Here is an 18,409-nt window from a genome sequence, read left to right as displayed (position 1 = left end):
TTGACGACGTATGATCGAAATATACACAATAATGAAGGAATGAAACAAACAAAACAGTGTTTCATTGATACAATGCATCCGCGTAAACAATAACATTATGTTCGCCATCCGTGCGAGTGAAAGCCCGTCCCACACAGGTCAGCTGTGACTGTGTTGTTGCTTGTACGAGTCATGGTTGACTCTCACTGGCCGGGGCAAGAATTTGGGCCATGCACGATCACTCCCACGATCTCTTACTTGTGCCAGTCGTGTCTAACGCTACCCCTGAGGTCGCAACGAATTCCCACTCTCGCTATCCTCCGGTTATATTTTTAACTGTTAGCCCGTGGTATTACTCCCCCCCACCTCCTACTCGCCTCGCGTGAACTCTACATGCCCTCTTGATGCTGACCAGTCGCCGATATGCAATGCTCGGTTATACAGAGAGCGTAATGTAAACATACAATGACACTGATATATAGTCATCTCATATCAAACAGTCATAAACGTGTATACAGTTATGCTGCAAGGAAACGCGAATCAACGAGTACGTCAATCGCTCGGTCAGTCACGTCCGGCCTGGCCTGGCCTGGTCAGAGCATGCGAAATCGCCACTGACCGTTGTGACAACATGAAGTAAATAACCTGGTGAAATAAACACAGCGGTCATAGCAGTCGCCTGTACTAATCACAGGACAAACTTCACACGCTCATCTTTTCTCGATAATTCATCACCACACCTATCCTGCCTTTTAATTGCGCAATACAAATAGAAACGATAAGTGTTTTCGATCTCCGCAATGTAATAGGGTCACTTCTCTGAAGTCCAAAACGAGGCTGTCACCTTTTGGCCTGTAATGCAACCACTCTGTCCTTACGCAACCTTGAAGTGCGGGACCCGTCAGCCAATGAGCGCCCTGCCCGTGATGTCAGCGCGGTTCGGCTGGACATGCCTCGTTCCGAGGAGGCCAACCCGATTGGTTAGCTAATTTTGGATTACGTGATCTTCACTGAGGGCGATTTGCGATTTGCATACATGGTACACCCTCGCGTCATTTGGGGTCAGAGAGCCAACGATAATGGACCAGTGTTCACGTACATTACACCACATTGTATGGCTAACATTTCATGGCTGTTTGTGACGGAGCGATCCGGCGAAGAGAGGCCAGCGGCTAACAAAGGTATGATACAGTATTTGTTGTGATACAATCAGTCTGGTCTATGGGCAAGCGGCCAGCGCTGTCGACTAAAGTACACATCAAGTGACCCTCGTCCTCAGCGTTGCGCACGGTACAGTTATATAGCTTACATAGGCTCTCATCCTGGTACGTAACAACCGTTCAATGTCTATGTTTTCATTGCCCTGTTTTCAGTCAGCCTTCAGCCATGTGTTAGTGTTTATCGTTTTTCCACGATGGTAGTTGTGGGAAAATCCTCATATTCATTGATCGATGCTATGAGAAAACTATGGCCTACAACCGCAGAGAACAGTGACATATTCCTCATTACATAGTGTTGTATCTCGCCCACATTCCTGTTCTTAGTCCCGAATAAAGGCAGCTTTATCAGTGCGTCATGGACTGGTGAGAGAGAGAGGGGTTTGTGAATTGAAAGGTATCGTGATAGGCGAGAGTTGTGTCGTGCTTACTACGTACTGGTGTTTGAGTGTTTCACTATCTCGCTATGTTTTGGTTACAGCGTGAAGGCCACGGAGTTGTGTACATGGCTGTTTGCCAATAGGGGAGTGCAGGGGGAGATGGCGGAGTGCGGGAATGATGCTAGTACGGAGGAAACTATATCGCAAGCATCACATAAACACACCACCAACGGACACTCCCACGGAAGTAACGGTGTCACTGATAGAGGGACATTTTCGAAGGAGAGAAACATGGGAGGAGAGGACGAGAAGAAGACAGTCGTGCAGGATATTCCTTTGGATTTTTCTGTGAAAAGGAAAAGTGTTGAGTCGATCTCAGAAAGTCTGACAGACGATTCTCAAGTGTCGTCAGTGAGCCCACCAGCTAGTCATGGGTCTCAGGAATCATACCCTGAACATAAATCCAACGAAACTACCTCCAATGGTTCCAGTCGGTCCTCGGACCCAAATGGTGACCCCCGGGCATCTTTACCGCTGTCCCCCAACTCCCTACCCATGGGTCTTGTCCCGGGGATGGGATCAGGCTTCGTGCCTAATGGACACTTGCCCAATATGCCTGGATTCATGGACCAAAGACTATTGCACGGGAATAAGAATTCTCGCCCGTTCAAAGCCTACCCCAAGGAAGCATTATCAATGCCATTGGGGTATTACGGGATGGCAGGGATGCCGCCTATGCCTCAAATTGACGGACAAGCCTTGCAGGGGCTCAATTTGAGTTCGGACGAAATTATGAACATATATCAACAACAACTTCAGGTGCTTCGTGAACGAGATAAACAACTTTTAACCATGGCAAAACAACACATGCGCGTGGAAACAACGAGCCCGACACGTACGGGCGCCAGCAGCAGCGGCAGCAGCAACAACGGAACAACGATGTCGCCGCCTTTGCCAAATTGCGTGTCCCCCCAACCCCGTCTCCCCCCTCCTTCTAGCCGCCCAAGCCCCATGGTCTCGAGTACCTCTGCCCTCACAGCGGCAGGACGCAAGCGGCCAAGGTCCTTACCAGATGAACAAAAGGATTCTGCATATTGGGAAAGAAGAAGAAAAAACAATGATGCTGCAAAACGGTCCCGGGATGCCAGGCGTGCAAAAGAAGACGAAATTGCAATCCGTGCTGCACTCTTGGAGCAAGAAAACCTCAAACTCCGAGTGGAGGTGGCAGCACTGAAAACAGAGACGGCCCGACTTCGGTGTATGTTGTATAACAGCTAGTGGATTTCTTGACCACCGGTCATCAGCCTATCTACCTCAGCAATGGACACAGGTTCGTCAGTCTACTACCTCAATCCCTGTCTCGCTTTCTATCCTACATGTTGCAGGGGTTTAATGGACATGTTGTTTGCCAATTATATGCAAATGTCTTATGTGTTTAGTCATTGCTGTATGTTAAGGAAACTTCCGTCAAGAACATGCACCGTGCTTGGGGTATGCTGTTAGTGGGGTCGTGTTTACAACAGCCATCTATCCATTCATACCCTGCTGTACGAGCCGCTGAGCACTACCGGTCACGTGACCTCTCAGCTGTTCATTCATGTGTGTATGCTTCAAGACTTGACATGCCCTCTCCTGAGGTAGGTTCGTCGACGGGCTGGAACACCCACTCCGATACGGGTCACGTCACTGTGCTGCCGGCCGTTTGGGCACGTTGTTGTCATTACATGTCCATATAATGCATTACTACATACAATTCTCAGGGACTGCTAGGCTGCTCCGTGTTAAATACTCCAGCTGTCAAGCGCATCCTCAAAACCACACCCGTATATTATCCCCAACCTCAAGTGCAACTCGTAAGAGCTAGTACGGTTCATATAATCTTGTTTTACTTGACACGGGATTGAGTCACAATCAATAAGAAATAGGGCGCAACGCAACACAAAAACCTCAACCCATCCCTTCCTCACCCCCATTCAACCGGCAGGTTCATCCGGTTCGGAGAATTATCTTCCCCGGGTGCACCCGAGTGCATCCAGAGCGCTTAAAATGTTAATAAGTTCGGCTTGATAGATCCATGATTGTTGAGGCCTGGTAATCTAATCGACAGGTGTAGCGGAAGACATCGACTTGGACCAGCTTTTATCATTGATTTGGAATTTGATGTCTCTGCTAAAACACCGACCCATTGTTTGTTCCTATTTGTTATGCAGAGAGATGTTCATTGTGAGCCATTATTTATGCCATATTACTTACTACAAGTTGTTTAATTGTGTTGTCGTGTCCCCTGTGCCCACGCGCCTATTCAAAGTTCGTCGTCTTAATGTCACAGATTAGTTCGTATTTTATACCAGATCAAGTTCTCCAAAACCTTTGAGTGTTGTGAAAATTGAATTAGTGCTCAAGATCTCGGTGTAGGTTAAGGTGAAATTGAATTCAGTCTCACCTGAAGTGCTATTTTCCCGAATCGAGAAAAGTGTTCATTGATAGGTTCCATAGTAAGTGCTAAGTTCCTTTTTTTATGGATCCCTGTTGCTATGTGTATTGAGTGCTGTTGAATCTATTAGTGCTAATCGATTGTGTATTTTGCTGGTGTAACCAATCGCAGAAATATGTAGGACTTTCCCACACTGTCGTGTATCATAAACAGCTGATTATTGCACACGTGGTTAAGTCCTACGAATTCATGTGATTTCTAATACGCCCTTGTGACATGTTTAGTGCTTTGCGTAATAACCACGCTATTCTCCCAGCATTGGCCTTTCCCCGACCAGACAAATCATAGGAGCTTTTAACACGGAGTAGTTTATCAAGGTTTTGCATTACGGTGGGATTGAGTGCGAATTGTTAGTATGTTATTGCCGAATAACTATGTTGGCTGGCGACCAGAGATCCTTTTGTTCATACAGACCTTGATTATTGACGTCATGATTATTGACGTCATGATTATTGACGATACGGGTGTATTTTATTACGACGTTCTCAGTGCTCAACTACGGAAGCAAGGCGGCACCTTGCCCACTTCCAAGTTCCAATCTAATATTCATAATTGTACACAATTCACGGTCTCATGAAGGATGTGTTTTTAACTCAGGGTTCATATCCGAAATAAATGATGTTGGATGAATTCGGATAGATGGTGGTATATTTGTGTGCATACGAATAGATTGTGTTAGAAGCAGCCAATACCCTGTCTTCAGATCTGAACTGAGTGGTACTGTTAGGTCAAAGATGGTACTTGTGTTTCACGTAACATGTGATTAATAGATTTTTTAAATATCAATTTTAATGAGTGTTCTTGACGACCAGCTACAGATGTGATAATATTTTCCAAGTCGCAAGAAAAAGCACGAATTGACTTTGTTACTCGAAACACAAGTATTTTGGGGTCTTTGATGAAAAAGATATTGCAACTTTACTTTAGATTAACAGTGTTGTATTTATCGTAGATTTTGTTGTGTAGGTCGTTGAGGTAGCTCTCTTTGTTTATGTTTGTGTTTTTATGATTGAACTGTTGCTATTTGAACGAGCGGGTGTTTTAAGTACATGCATATGTATGTATGATTGTTTTTTCGGTGTTTCATTGTACTGTGTCATGAACTGATGACTTGTGCTTTTTTTTGGTAAACCCTTCATAAACGTTGCCACACGTTTGAATTCACCAAGGGTTGTGAGGAATGGTACTACGGGTAGATGAATGCATTTTATTCAAAAAATGTCACATTAATCATTTTAAGCCACACTCACAGAACGCGGTGAACTAGATAAAAAACATCGTTTTACGCCAACTCAGAAACACCCATCCTTACGTTTCACAAGGTATACCTGGTTGGTTTAAATCAGCAGCTGCGTCATCAGTTGTGAAAATATGGCAAGAATTGAAAAGCATAACAATTAATGGTCTTCATACTGAAAAGGCCATGTAACACGCTATGCCTTCTGGCCATCATAAAATCGTTATTCTGAAACACAGAAGATAAACTTCGTCATTAGAGAATATGCCCCGGGGGGTCGTCGTTAGGACGATTCCCCCTCCACATCGATTGTAACAATGATAAACCTCAGGGATGATACATCGCATTTATCTCTGGATTGGATTGAAACATAATAAACAGCCTTTTTTCGGGGGCGCTGGGTACACTCTGGCGCTTTTATTCAGTGTCGTACAAACGGTAAAATGCGCCATGGAAAACACCGATATCAACAGATTCGAGAGATTATTTCTTTCTATTTTTGCACAAACTATTCCTTTAGAACTCAATCTTTTGACGATGACAAATCATGTTTCCCGAACTTCGGTCTTTTACAGCAATTCCCATTGTTAGCATGTGCGTACGTATTGAACAAATCCCCTTCAACTATTTTCTGAAAAGGAGATGCTATTTTGTATACAATTTGATTACTGATTTACCAGCATTCATGAGACCAATCACACCAAGGGGCCTGGGCTAGTTTTTGTGTAATTGTAGTACTATTTTATTGTAATAGTTATTTTATTTGTGTCACTGCCAATTTGGGCATTTGCCTTTGTTAAATCAGTGTAGTAGCATTCGTCGGCTCTGCAGTTGTAATAGGTTGTCTAACAGACAGCTTCTTTCGTACACACTATCTACCTCACGACTACCCCCATGGGCAGCTGGTGTTGGGGGCTTTCAAAGTAATATTGTTAATCCACCTGCTGTCCATGGGAATGTCTCACAGTCCCAATGTCTGCTCGCTCGCTCCATTTTGTTCTCAGGGAATTACATCACATGTCATGTTGCTATGTATATTATCATCGTATGTATTCACTCGCACTAAGGGCGTGAGAATTATATACTATTGTGTTTAATATGTATGCATTGAATGTATATTGCACTGTCACTTTGAATTTTAAGGTTACTACTTGTTTTGTACATTTTCTAAAAATATCCATGTTTCAAGTTATTGTCCTTACCGTTATGGATTTATTGATGACCTGCACCATGCTGGTTTGTTTTATAAATTTCATTACATAAGAAACCATTTCCTACGTTAACCTAGAAACCAGTTCGGTTTGCACGTTGTGGTGGCCTGTTTTGGTAATTTCAATGTAGGACACTTAATATCCATCACAAACGCAAAAAAGTCCACACTTATCTGTTTGAAATGCATTTGGCTGAAAGCACTCCACGTCAAACGCAGTGGTATTAGTTGCATTTTTAAGATCTTCACTGACCAGTGAAGGGGCGTATTGTGTTTGAAGTTAATAAGGTGTCGTTAGGAAATAACTCTCGTAAACAGCTGAGAAACGAAGCTTCGGGGCATGGTGATCACACGATCGGTTACGAGGAGTAAATATTCACCACACATCTCCATCTTTTGAATAATATATGCTGGCAATGTTTTACGTCTTCATCTTTGGATGTTACAGGTGAAATCGATTTACCTATTGATTTATGTGATTTGTTCAACAAATAGCATAATTCGAATTTGAATTTGAGAATAATATGGCGTTGTATTAACTATTTTCAATCCATGTTAATGTATGAGTTTTGAAACACTAGAGAACTGAACGCATGTGTTGAAAAAATCAATGTTATCAGGTGTGACTGCCAACATGTGTCGTATTTTGCGGTCATGGATGTTAAGTGTTGCACTATTGGCTTTATATTATGTGTCAGTCAGCGGTTTATTTTTAAATAGTGAATATGACAACCTGATTGTTTGAAACGTTGATATAGAGCAGAATAGTTTAAATAGAACTTCAATCGCATTAGTGCTATATCAGTTGATATGCCAATGTCGTGCTAAAATGTTTTGTCTTATTAATGTTCAACTATTTTGTGGACATTCAGCATGGTGTTTGTCTGTGTCAATACAGTGCTCAAAGTGTTGTATATTGCGCTAGTTTCTACTGTTTGTGTAACTATTACATCACTTTATGTCATACAAAAATGGTGCATTTCTGACCGAAAGCCGTTTCATAGAAATCCACTAGTGTATCACCATATTGTGGCCCAGTTCATTATGTGAATTAGTTGTACCCTGAAGGGTAACAGAAAGCTTCATGTCAAGTGCTATTTTTGTCTAGGAATTTTTAGTGTATATGTGGTATGAATCATTTGAGTGCTTCAAGGCCATTGGTGCATATCCTTATCCTTTGATAAATGGCTTATGAGTCTAACATACTTCATGAAACCAAACAGTTTCTGTTGACTAAGGAAGGATACATTCTATTTCTAAAATTCCAAATGATTTAAGATTGTTAAATGTTGCACTTTCCGCTGTCATCGAAATCAACACAGTTATGTTTTGGGTATTCGAGTAATTTTATTCGATGTTTTCATTCAATTTTGAAACTAAAAGATGTTTTCGGAATTGGTAGTGAGTTGTGTTTACGCAGTAATTAGCGTAAAGGCGTAATGATATTATATTCTTTGTATTCAGTTTGAATTTGACATGCTATCATTTACTTTAGAAGCAGAAATGATGTACACACTGGAAAACCTTTTTAAATAGTACGAACTCAGAAGAAATGTTTATTGGTTAAGATTATTTAAATAGACTTCACATTAATACTTTTTTTCCAACGAAAACGGGTTTATTGTCACTGTTTACAGTAGATTAGACATTGTATATTTTCATCTCCCTGACATTGGGTTGCATGTTCATAAATCACAACAGACAGGCGATATGCCTGTGCGTTCAGCGTTCATGAGCCCATATTATATCTGGTCCTATTTATAGTACCACATAATGTGCACATTCTACGGAAGTGACGCAACGCTATGGGTGACATTGCAGATTTAATGATAGTATGCGTGGCTGTCATGCATCTTTAACCATACAGTTATTGAGTAGATCTTTTGAGCGAAAATGATATTTTATTTTAGTCTATAATGTGTAATTGTAACCACTTCGTTTTACTTTAAATTGTACTAGTTTCTTTACTGTTAGATTAATTTAGTTTCATATGCAAGCTCGCAATTGAGCGCCACAATGTGATCCTGGAGTGAAGAGATGGGGGCACTTGTTTGTGAAATGTAGTGTACATTTTATATTCCCAAAAGTATATTTTTGATGTATTGGGGAAAATGTGCACATACTTTCAATTCAATGCTATATTCCTGATATTGTTATTTTTCATACGATATTTGCGTGGATGTGTTGTATGGTGACTAAAAATAATAATATTTACCTTCTTGATAATATTATTACCAAAGTACATGTCAATTGGTCGAATAAAAACGACCATATCTTCATTCATTGACTTTCAACAATCATCGTATCCAAAATCGTATAACCTTGATCAGGGACGACAAGTGATGTCGTTCAGCCCTTATCGAGATTAGCTTATTATTGACTCACGGTTTGTTTCTATTTACTCCGAGTAGCTGTCGAGCTGTCTCAAAGGTATTTATCACGAGAAGCCTTTTTATTTCCATCGATTATTCAAACCTGTACATTTCAGTGCTGTTCATTCATATACGGCATTTCATTACATTTCATGCTCAGGAAAGAACAATCAAAATTATAGTCACATGAACATTCGCTTTCTCATATTTGTTGATCTATCAGTAAGAAGGTAAACAAATTTCGTTAATCTACTTCGTTGCTCATCGACGGCAACGTCCATAACGGTTCGTCTTTCATGTCCACATTCTACTCCTGTTGATCAAAATGTGATTGTTGCGGGTGAATGGTCATATCATAATATGCATGCCTTGTCGGTCCATCTACCTCGTTAACATATCCATTCCCGTAAGTATTCGGTAATGTCCGTTACATAACGGAAACAACCGAAGTGTTCCGAATGGGAACTCGAGTGCCTGTTCTCCAAGGCACCCATCTCTTCACTTGTAATATTATATGCGAGTCTGCGGTCCCTATGTAGCATTCTGATATTGATGAGCGGGTATGTTTGTCGGGTAACCATCAGCGGGTTTTTTAACCTACCTCACTTTCTCAAAACTCTCACATATATATAGAGTATTGTTATTTATGGAGAATGTTTCGCCATGAAGCGAATTTTATTAAAATCTGTAACACGTTAATCTATGTTTGTTTTTCTTTGTCAATATGTTTGATTTATTATACATGAGTTTAACAACACTGGAGTACAATCGTACACAATGGGTCGAAGCTGCCACCAAAAACACTCCCGTCTTCAAAATCTGAAATGTTTTGCCGAGGGATGGGTTTGTAAACCGCCCAAGAGTCGTGAGAGAGTAATCCTCTTAAGTGGTCCCCTCAACCATGGCGATTATTGTACATGTATATTTAAGCAGGAGAAATGAGCGAGGTATTCGGCTGATCGATAGCCAAATGGGAAAATTCGCTTAAAAGACATTTCTATCTCGTCTTGAGAAATATCTCTGTCGTTAACGCCATTGTGAATTATGGAAATGATTTGGCCACGGGTGAGGACATAGGAGTCACGGAGACAGATGGTCCTTCTCCAGGAGATACAGTTTACCTCTGCACGTTCAAGGACTTTACGTTAGATTTTCCGTTTCGACTAGTTGATGCCAAGTTTTTTAAAACCCACGCCAACATTGTGCGTACGTAGTGATCTTTGTCTTATCAATGTAATGGCTTGTCCAGAAGATACTGTTCACTTCTGCACGTTCAATGACTTGACTTGAGATTTTCCGTTTCGACCAATTGATGCCAAGTTTTTGAAAACCCATGCCAACATTGTGCGTACGTAGTGACCTTGTCTTATCAATCTAATGGCTTGTCCAGAAGATACTGTTCACTTCTGCACGTTCAACGACTTGACTTGAGATTTTCCGTTTCGACCAGTTGATGCCAAGTTTTTGAAAACCCATGCCAACATTGTGCGTACGTAGTGATCTTGTCTTATTAATGTAATATGTGAAAACTATAACTTGCGATGAGCTTTTCGTCGCGTTAGATCACCACAGGTTATTGCCTCTAATGAAGATTTTAGTATGTGATATAAGATAAAACTGTGATTACCATGAATACTTGTCCAGTTGGAATGAAAACACTATTAAAATCAGTGCAAAATTTGTGTATTGTTTGCCAGTCCTTATGGGATATTCTTAAAGCTGTATGTAAATATTAAGTTGCCCTCAAAGCATGAAGCTATCAAGAGATCAGCGTGGATGATATACTGATGACCCCAAAAGATGACCCCAAGTGACCGATGGCTTAGACGAGCGACCTTATAATACGGAGCTTGAATTACTCCATGAGTTATGTAAATCTCGCGGGAATTCGAGACGCCATTATGCAAGCTGGCCAGCAAGGCAAGTAGGCCATACACCACGTAATGGCCGGAGCGGTCACTGATGATACTATGTGTGAATCACGACCTTGGCTGACCACTGGTCTTTGGTCTCAGTCGGCTAACATAAACAATAGCTGGACAAATACGCGTCATCTTTTGTCAACTGGACCGGATGTCTGGAATATTCAGACATGTAACAAGAGTTCAGGACAAGCGTAGAGGCTCCACATGTAACAGTGGTCAGTGTGAAAGTTGTAGATAGTGCCAACAGAGTGACCAGTTATTGATCGCAGAGAGAATATCCTTCGGCCTTGAGCGGTCAGCTGGGTCGATATAACGCTCTGCGGCCGACAAGCAAACATCGCTGGACACTTCAAGCTTCTTACACAGATCATAATGGCGTCATTCCGGCGGGCGCTTGTTGAAAAGTGCCGCCATGTTGGATGCTGATGTTGGATCTCCGTGTACACGAAGGAGAGACACAGGGTTCGAATATAGGAGTAGGTTTGCAATCAGTTGATCACAAATACAGTATCGGGATTACAGTTCCGAGATGACACCATGCCTCCACACGCTGGTCAGAGAGGCATGTTTGTTATATTCCTGGAGGTTAAATCAGGTTATTGATCACAGGCACCTGGGTCCATCTGACACATGACTGAACTGACAGTGCACTCGTGGTCAATAATCATATAATAGTTGCAATGACCTCGCTATTGAGCCACGTAACGCCCAATCGCATTTATGGCAAGTAATACCATAATACTATATGCCGAACAACGCCTTGCTTTTAATTAGAGAGGTTTTCATCCGTGAATAGATCGAAGGACCAAAGTCGATGAGCTTGTCCGTATACCCGGTGTGTGACACTTGGACGATGGATCATTTGAGACACGTAACGCAAAAAATCTATACATGACCTTTTGAAATTGTCACGTCGCATTTAGATAATCATTCAGGGCAGGAATTGAATACCATAGCAGCTGTTTGCGACATGGTCGTGTCCGTGCAGATTGTATTATTCCACTAACAAAGACAGGTATGTTGATTACTGAATGGCGACACGATCAAAGGTAGATGTATATATCGAATCGCAATGTTATATTCCTCAGGCCATGCTTGAATACACCCAGTGATAGAACAGTCATGGCAGAATTAGTATAGGCTGACGATGTGTTAGGTGTTTAAATGGATGTGACAATATGTCTGTTGATGGGTAGTCAGGATGCTGATGGGAAAGTGTTGTTGTAAATGAAAAGTGTGGCTGTAGTTGGATGTGTGGGGTGTCCTTTGATGTGTAGGAATGCACGTGTGGGTGGATAAGTCTGGGCGTGGGTGGATGTGCTAGGTGTCCGTAGATGTGAAAGAATGCACGTGTAGGTGGACATATCTGGGTGTGGATGGATGTGTGAGGTGTCCGTTGATGTGTAGGAATGCACGTGTGGGTGGATAAGTCTGGGCGTGGGTGGATGTGCTAGGTGTCCGTTGATGTGAAAGAATGCACGTGTAGGTGGACATATCTGGGTGTGGATGGATGTGTGAGGTGTCCGTTGATGTGTAGGAATGCACGTGTGGGTAGATAAGTCTGGGTTTAGGTGGGTGTGCTAGGTGTCCCTTGGTGTGTAGGAATGCAAGTGTGGGTGGATAAATCTGGGTGTAGGTGGAAGAGAGAGAGAACATATACGTGAAGATACTTTACATGCCATATTTTATAAATATATATATATTATGGACATTAGGTTGTATTGTCAATATGACATTTCAAAATATATAAAAATTAAGTACTTAAGTCGCATAACTGAACATCAATTTGTGTCATTTATCCCAACAGTTATATTACCATGTTGTTATTGTTGGTAGATAACAATGGATGTGTAGATCTGATAGGACTGAATGAATACTTAACGAACATTTTGATGGACATATCCCACATATCCATATATATTATCACATCATAAAGCTTTATGTGCCTTTATCGCATAATTATATCACTTTTATTACTTCCGCTATGACGCGATTGCTTTTTGCAAGAGTCATTGTGTCTATTTTTGAAGCGGGTTTATTGCTACAGAAACAGACACAATGGCTTCTGGCTTATCTGTATAGATATATGAATTTCAGTCAAAACTCCTTTACCTCGTGCGAATTTCTATTTCACTGACTAACGATGAATGTGATCAAGCCTTTCACGTTTATTCTTTCGTTATTTTTATATTACAAACATAAATACGATCTTTATGTCACGATATGACATTAAATTGTATTTTTTCAATAAGACATTTCCTAAAAATAACCTTGCATTGTGTATCACTTTGAGGACGTACGGGTATTCGGGGAAAACAAAAAACTGAACAGTGAACAGACATCATGCTTCTAGTTCACGGGGGCGGTCGGGTAGCCAAGTGGTTAAAGCGTTCACTCGTCACACCCAAGACCCGGATTCGATTCCCGACACGGGTACAATGTGTGAAGCCCTTTTCTGGTGTCCCCCGCCGTGATATTGCTGGAATATTGCTAAAAGCGGCTTAAAACCATACTCACTCACCCATTCTAGTTCACGATGTTTAAAAAGAAATTGTTGAGATAGTTCATCTTGATTATTTAATAGCTATAATGATTCAAATATTTTGGGCAGAAGTGGCCCCAAGTATCCCATTCTTCTTACAGCATTGCACATCCTGGCCAATTGTTGGTCACCGTCCTTGAGCGTGGTTCGCTCACAACGGAAAAAAATGGAAATAATAAAATGAAAACAGAAGAAAACTATATTTGTGTCTTTAAGTCGATTTTGATAAATATACATGTGTAATAAATTGCATCGCATGGCCACACCGTTAGTATTTCAATCTCGCGGGGATTCCCAATTATCATCCAAAACTGGCCCCCACAGGAGATATCGCTTGGGTGAGATCAAGCGATATCTACATTGTAGATATCACTGCAAAGAAATTGCATCACAATGCTTTGCAGACCATTGTGCCGTCATTGTTACCATGACGTCACAATTAAATGACATCACTAATGGCTCAGCTACTGAAGCTGTTAGCAGTACTTTTTACACTTAAGACACTGATTATTACTATCTACAAACTGAAAAATTTGGAAGAATGATGTTGAATGATAAATATAATCTCACCCTTGTGTCTTTTGATATCAAATAGATCAACCCTCGCTGATAAAAAAAAATCCACTTTTTATAAACTCGTGTTGATATATTTGATATCAAAAGACACTCGGGTGAGATTCTCTATTTATCAGGAGAAATTCTCACACAAACACGGTATAAACAATAGGATAGGAGGTATGTGTATGTACCGGCTTAAGAATGTTTGTTTGTTTGTTGTTCAACGCCACACCCAGCAATATTCCAACAATATGATGACGGTCTGTAAATAATGGAATCTGGACCAGATAATCCAGTGATATACATTATGCCTATCATCTGAAGCAATTGGAATTCGACGACATTGCAATCGACCAAGTCACGAAGCCTGACCATATGATCCACTTAGTCGCCTATTAAGCCAAGCATGGGTTGCTGGAGATCTATATTCCTACTCGGAATCCTCACAAGTCCATGTACCGGCTATGTGGTAAGTGAGACCGGAGACATAAGAGAAAGGCTTACCTATATACCTTGGGGGTACCCATAGACACATGTACATACTTTCATTCAAGGACAATTCATGTGACTCATACACCAATCAATATAAACTACCGGGTATCATAAAAAGTCATGCTGCTCTCAATGGTGTAAGTGCTGTGGGTGCGTTTTGCGCCACCTCACATATCGCACACGTGTGACAAATCGGACCGGATCATTCGAAGGATGGCCACAAGACTACATCCACCTTCAGACAAATGTTGTTTGTTTGCTGTTTAACGTCGCACTCAGCAATATTCCAGCTATATGAAGCTGGTCTGTAAATAATCGAGTCTGGACCAGACAATCCAGTGATTGACATCATAAGCATCGATCCATGCAATTGGGATACGATGATATGCATCAACCAAGTCAGCGAGTCTGACCACCCGATCCCGTTAGTCGCCTCTCACGACAAGCAAAGTCGCCTCTTACGGCAAGCATTGGTTGCTGAAGACCTCTTCTGCCCCGGATCTTCACGGTCTCAGACAAATGTAAGCTGTTATCTTTTACGTATTTTCACTTCTAATAATATATTTCTAAATGTTGATGGTTCATACGTATCGACTGAGGACTATATTGAAGTTTATTTATTAATCAAATGCAGTTACATGCCATCATCGATCCTATATATCATGTAAAAAGAGAGTTGACATTACTTCTGTGTTTAGGTTTATATTACGTTTGATAAAGAAAATGTATAACAGTTAGCTTTCCTAACCGGTACTGCATCTCCAAATGTTATCAATATATATGGATTGAATAAAAGCGACAAAATCCTTTCCATATTCATAAAAAAAATCTCCGCCAAAAGCATCTGTATCTATCTGTTCAGACATTCTCAATAACGATTTCTGAAGATGTTAAATGTTTCAATAAGACATTCTCAATAACGATTTCTGAAGATGTTAAATGTTTCAATATGAATCTAAAGTAAAGCAACAAAACTATTTCCACAATCATAAGAATTCTCTGCCGAAAGCAGAGTCGATTGTAAGATTCCGACTGTATCACGAGCATGTGGTTATGAATCACTATCAAATAGTGATAATACCAGGAGTTCGCGAATGGTTGAGCGTATCCTGCCCCACCGGTTGCACCGGTCACTTCCGCTGCCTATTTGACTTATGAACAAATGATCATTGATGTAGATTCAATACTTTCTAAACAAGACGGTTACATTTCAGTTCGCCACGTTTATCTGAACCGTATCCACTGAACTGCATGTAGACTTGCCAAGCATTATAGACTTGCATGGGCTGAATTGGATATATTTGTTTCAGGGTCTGTATGACAGACTAGGAACCCACGAACACGGGTAAGTGCTGACAACACAAGAGACATAATCGGGCTTCGAACCCATACCCATAGTATTCTGGTTCGCAACTTTTCAAGGCGAATTTGACGGAGCTACTAGCTAGTGCTAGTACATTGTTTGTTTGTTGTTTAACGCTGCAATATTCCAGTAATTAATCGAGTGTGGACCAGACAATCCAGTGATTGACATCATGTACATCCATCCAAGCAATTGGGATACGATGACATGCATCAACCAGGTCAGCGAGATTAACCACCCGACCCCGTTAGTCGCCTCTTACGACAGGCATAGTCAGTGACAAGCATGGGTGGCTGAAGACCTATTCTACCCCGGATCTTAACGGGTCTGTGCTAGTACGTACATACACACTTTGAATGCAAGCGATAAAATGTAACAAATTAAAGTACTACGAAGAACATCAACAAAAGAACATAACATCCGATGGCTCCTTAGATTACAGAACAACGTTATTTCTTTTAATTTGAAATAAGCTGCAATGTAAAGCACCAATGGTCACACACTACGCGATCCATTTAACAAACCGATACGACACCAACCCAAAATTTCCTACCCTACTAGCTATGGCTGTCTTTATAGCAAATATAGAAAAGTAGGTCACCATGATTATTCGATTGACTATGGACGAAACAAGTCACGTCAGAACTGAGGTCAGAGGTCATGGCGATTCATTATATTCGGCAAACATTCATGTTCTGTCAAAAAGGCATCTGCATGGTGTTGATTCCCTGGCTTCCCCCTCAAAGACCCTCGCCAATATTCATATAATAATATAATTCATAACTCTTGTTTATCAGATGCCAAATATGAACTCCGTCGTGTCAATAGACATGTGTAGTTACTTATTAAACAAGAATCGTTTTTTAGTAATTAATAATGTTCTAACACACTAAGTACCTATAAATTATTTATAAACAAACTTTATTAGAAACTTGGTCATAATTTGAAGGGAAATATGGAAACCGTTATGTATCCAACATGTCCTCTGAAAACTGTATCAGTTAATTGACACACGATGACAATAGGCGTCAGACACATTAATTCCATACTTTCCCAAAGTCTACCAAATAAAGAAAAACATGAATCCCTTGTCATTTGACTTCCTTGTATATGTGATGCTACCGCCTGCAATCGATAAGACCCAAAGGAAAATATACCTCCAGGCCCTTCGAACACATGAACATATTTGCATGATAAAAGTACATGAAATATATATTACCTGAAGGAATAAATCGTTCCCATGATGGATGAACAGATGAGTTATGTTCTTAGACTCGGTTCATATTTCCTTCTCTTAGGAAAACATCTGTCATTATCTGTTATTTTACCGGTCGTTAATTAATGACACTGTGGTTACCTTGATGACAACGGGTAGCGTAAATGAGGACCATGAACGCTCTCTCTATTTATATCTGTACGTACATAAGATCTGTATCTATCTGTTGAGACATTCTCAATAACGCAAATATGTTGAATGTTTCAATATGAATCTAAAGTAAAGCGACAAAACTATTTCCACAATCATAAGAAATTTCAGGTGTTCACAAAAAGGTGAGCGTATTCTGCCCCACCGGTTGGACACGTCACAAACACATGCAAAGAAAGGTCAATTGGACAACTGAAAAATAACACTGAGACATCTTGTACAAGTCAAATTAGGGAATTGCATCAGGCGTTATTTTGGTGTCTATCTTAAAACGAAGTGAAGTCTCGTCTACAATGACCATGCAATAACTACTATCATTTATGTATATCCTATAACCTTTCTCTGAGCTGCCAAAGTCAAGTATTGAGTCAGTTTCCGGCATCCCAAAGACGCCAGCGCAACCCTGGTTTTTAAAAGGACGAAGGCCAAATATTACCTTTGATTTGGAAGATTCGTTTACCCTCCTTCCTTGGATGGGTATACACACAGTGAGAGCTGACAGTGTGTACTAGAGAGTATAATTCTAAATATTGCTGTGAAACCTTTGGCCAAACCAGAAACAAACATCATAAAATCAGGAAAATATAGAAATTGCAAACAAGGAAATTTAATGTTCCTGAATTTGAAATTTGGAAACAAGAAAATTAATGCTTTAACCTTCAGTAACATTCTCAGACAAAACTCATTGAATGTCCTACAATCTTTCAAATTTCAAGAACCGCCATTTCCATTTTTCTTTACGAATCCCATTTCATCTAAAGTGTTCAGTTATAGGAACGTGTTCCAGAACATTCCACTCGCCATACCTGTTGGTCGTGTAGTCACAGGTGATTCAAAATATGGCCCACAATATTGGGATCACAATTTAAATCATGATGGATGCTGTCGAAGCCAATTCGGGAAGATGAACCTGTCATTCGCATCTCTACATTACTTCGTTGATCAAAGAACTTGGTATACGTGACATATGGAATAATGCCTCATATAAGACAAGTTAGTTAACAAAGAACTTGGTATACGTGACATATGAAATAATGCCTCATATAAGACAAGTTAGTTAACAAAGAACTTGGTATAAGTGACATATGAAATAATGCCTCATATATGACAAGTTAGTTAACTGATAAAACTGATTAGATCTGATAAAAGACGCGTCCATTCCACTTTTGAGCAAATTCCAAAGTTCCATAAAAAATCTGTACAAACAGATATAT

At 40.6% G+C, this 18,409-nt stretch overlaps 1 protein-coding gene across 1 annotated transcript; it reads left to right on the top strand.

Moving 5' to 3' along the window:
• The first annotated feature begins 990 nt into the window (after nt 1-990).
• LOC139442460 (cyclic AMP-dependent transcription factor ATF-7-like) lies at nt 991-9,575 on the top strand. Its single transcript, XM_071223269.1, has 2 exons — nt 991-1,160; nt 1,678-9,575. The coding sequence occupies exon 2, from the start codon at nt 1,736-1,738 to the stop codon at nt 2,852-2,854; it is 1,119 nt and encodes a 372-aa protein (XP_071079370.1). The 5' UTR covers nt 991-1,160; nt 1,678-1,735; the 3' UTR covers nt 2,855-9,575.
• Nucleotides 9,576-18,409: the final 8,834 nt, after the last annotated feature.

The sequence above is a fragment of the Haliotis cracherodii genome, unplaced genomic scaffold (genome assembly GCF_022045235.1).
Source record: "Haliotis cracherodii isolate W230 unplaced genomic scaffold, xgHalCrac1.p SCAF_5, whole genome shotgun sequence".
NCBI classification, from domain to species: Eukaryota; Metazoa; Mollusca; class Gastropoda; order Lepetellida; family Haliotidae; genus Haliotis; species Haliotis cracherodii.
This window is presented reverse-complemented; position numbering and strand designations above follow the sequence as displayed.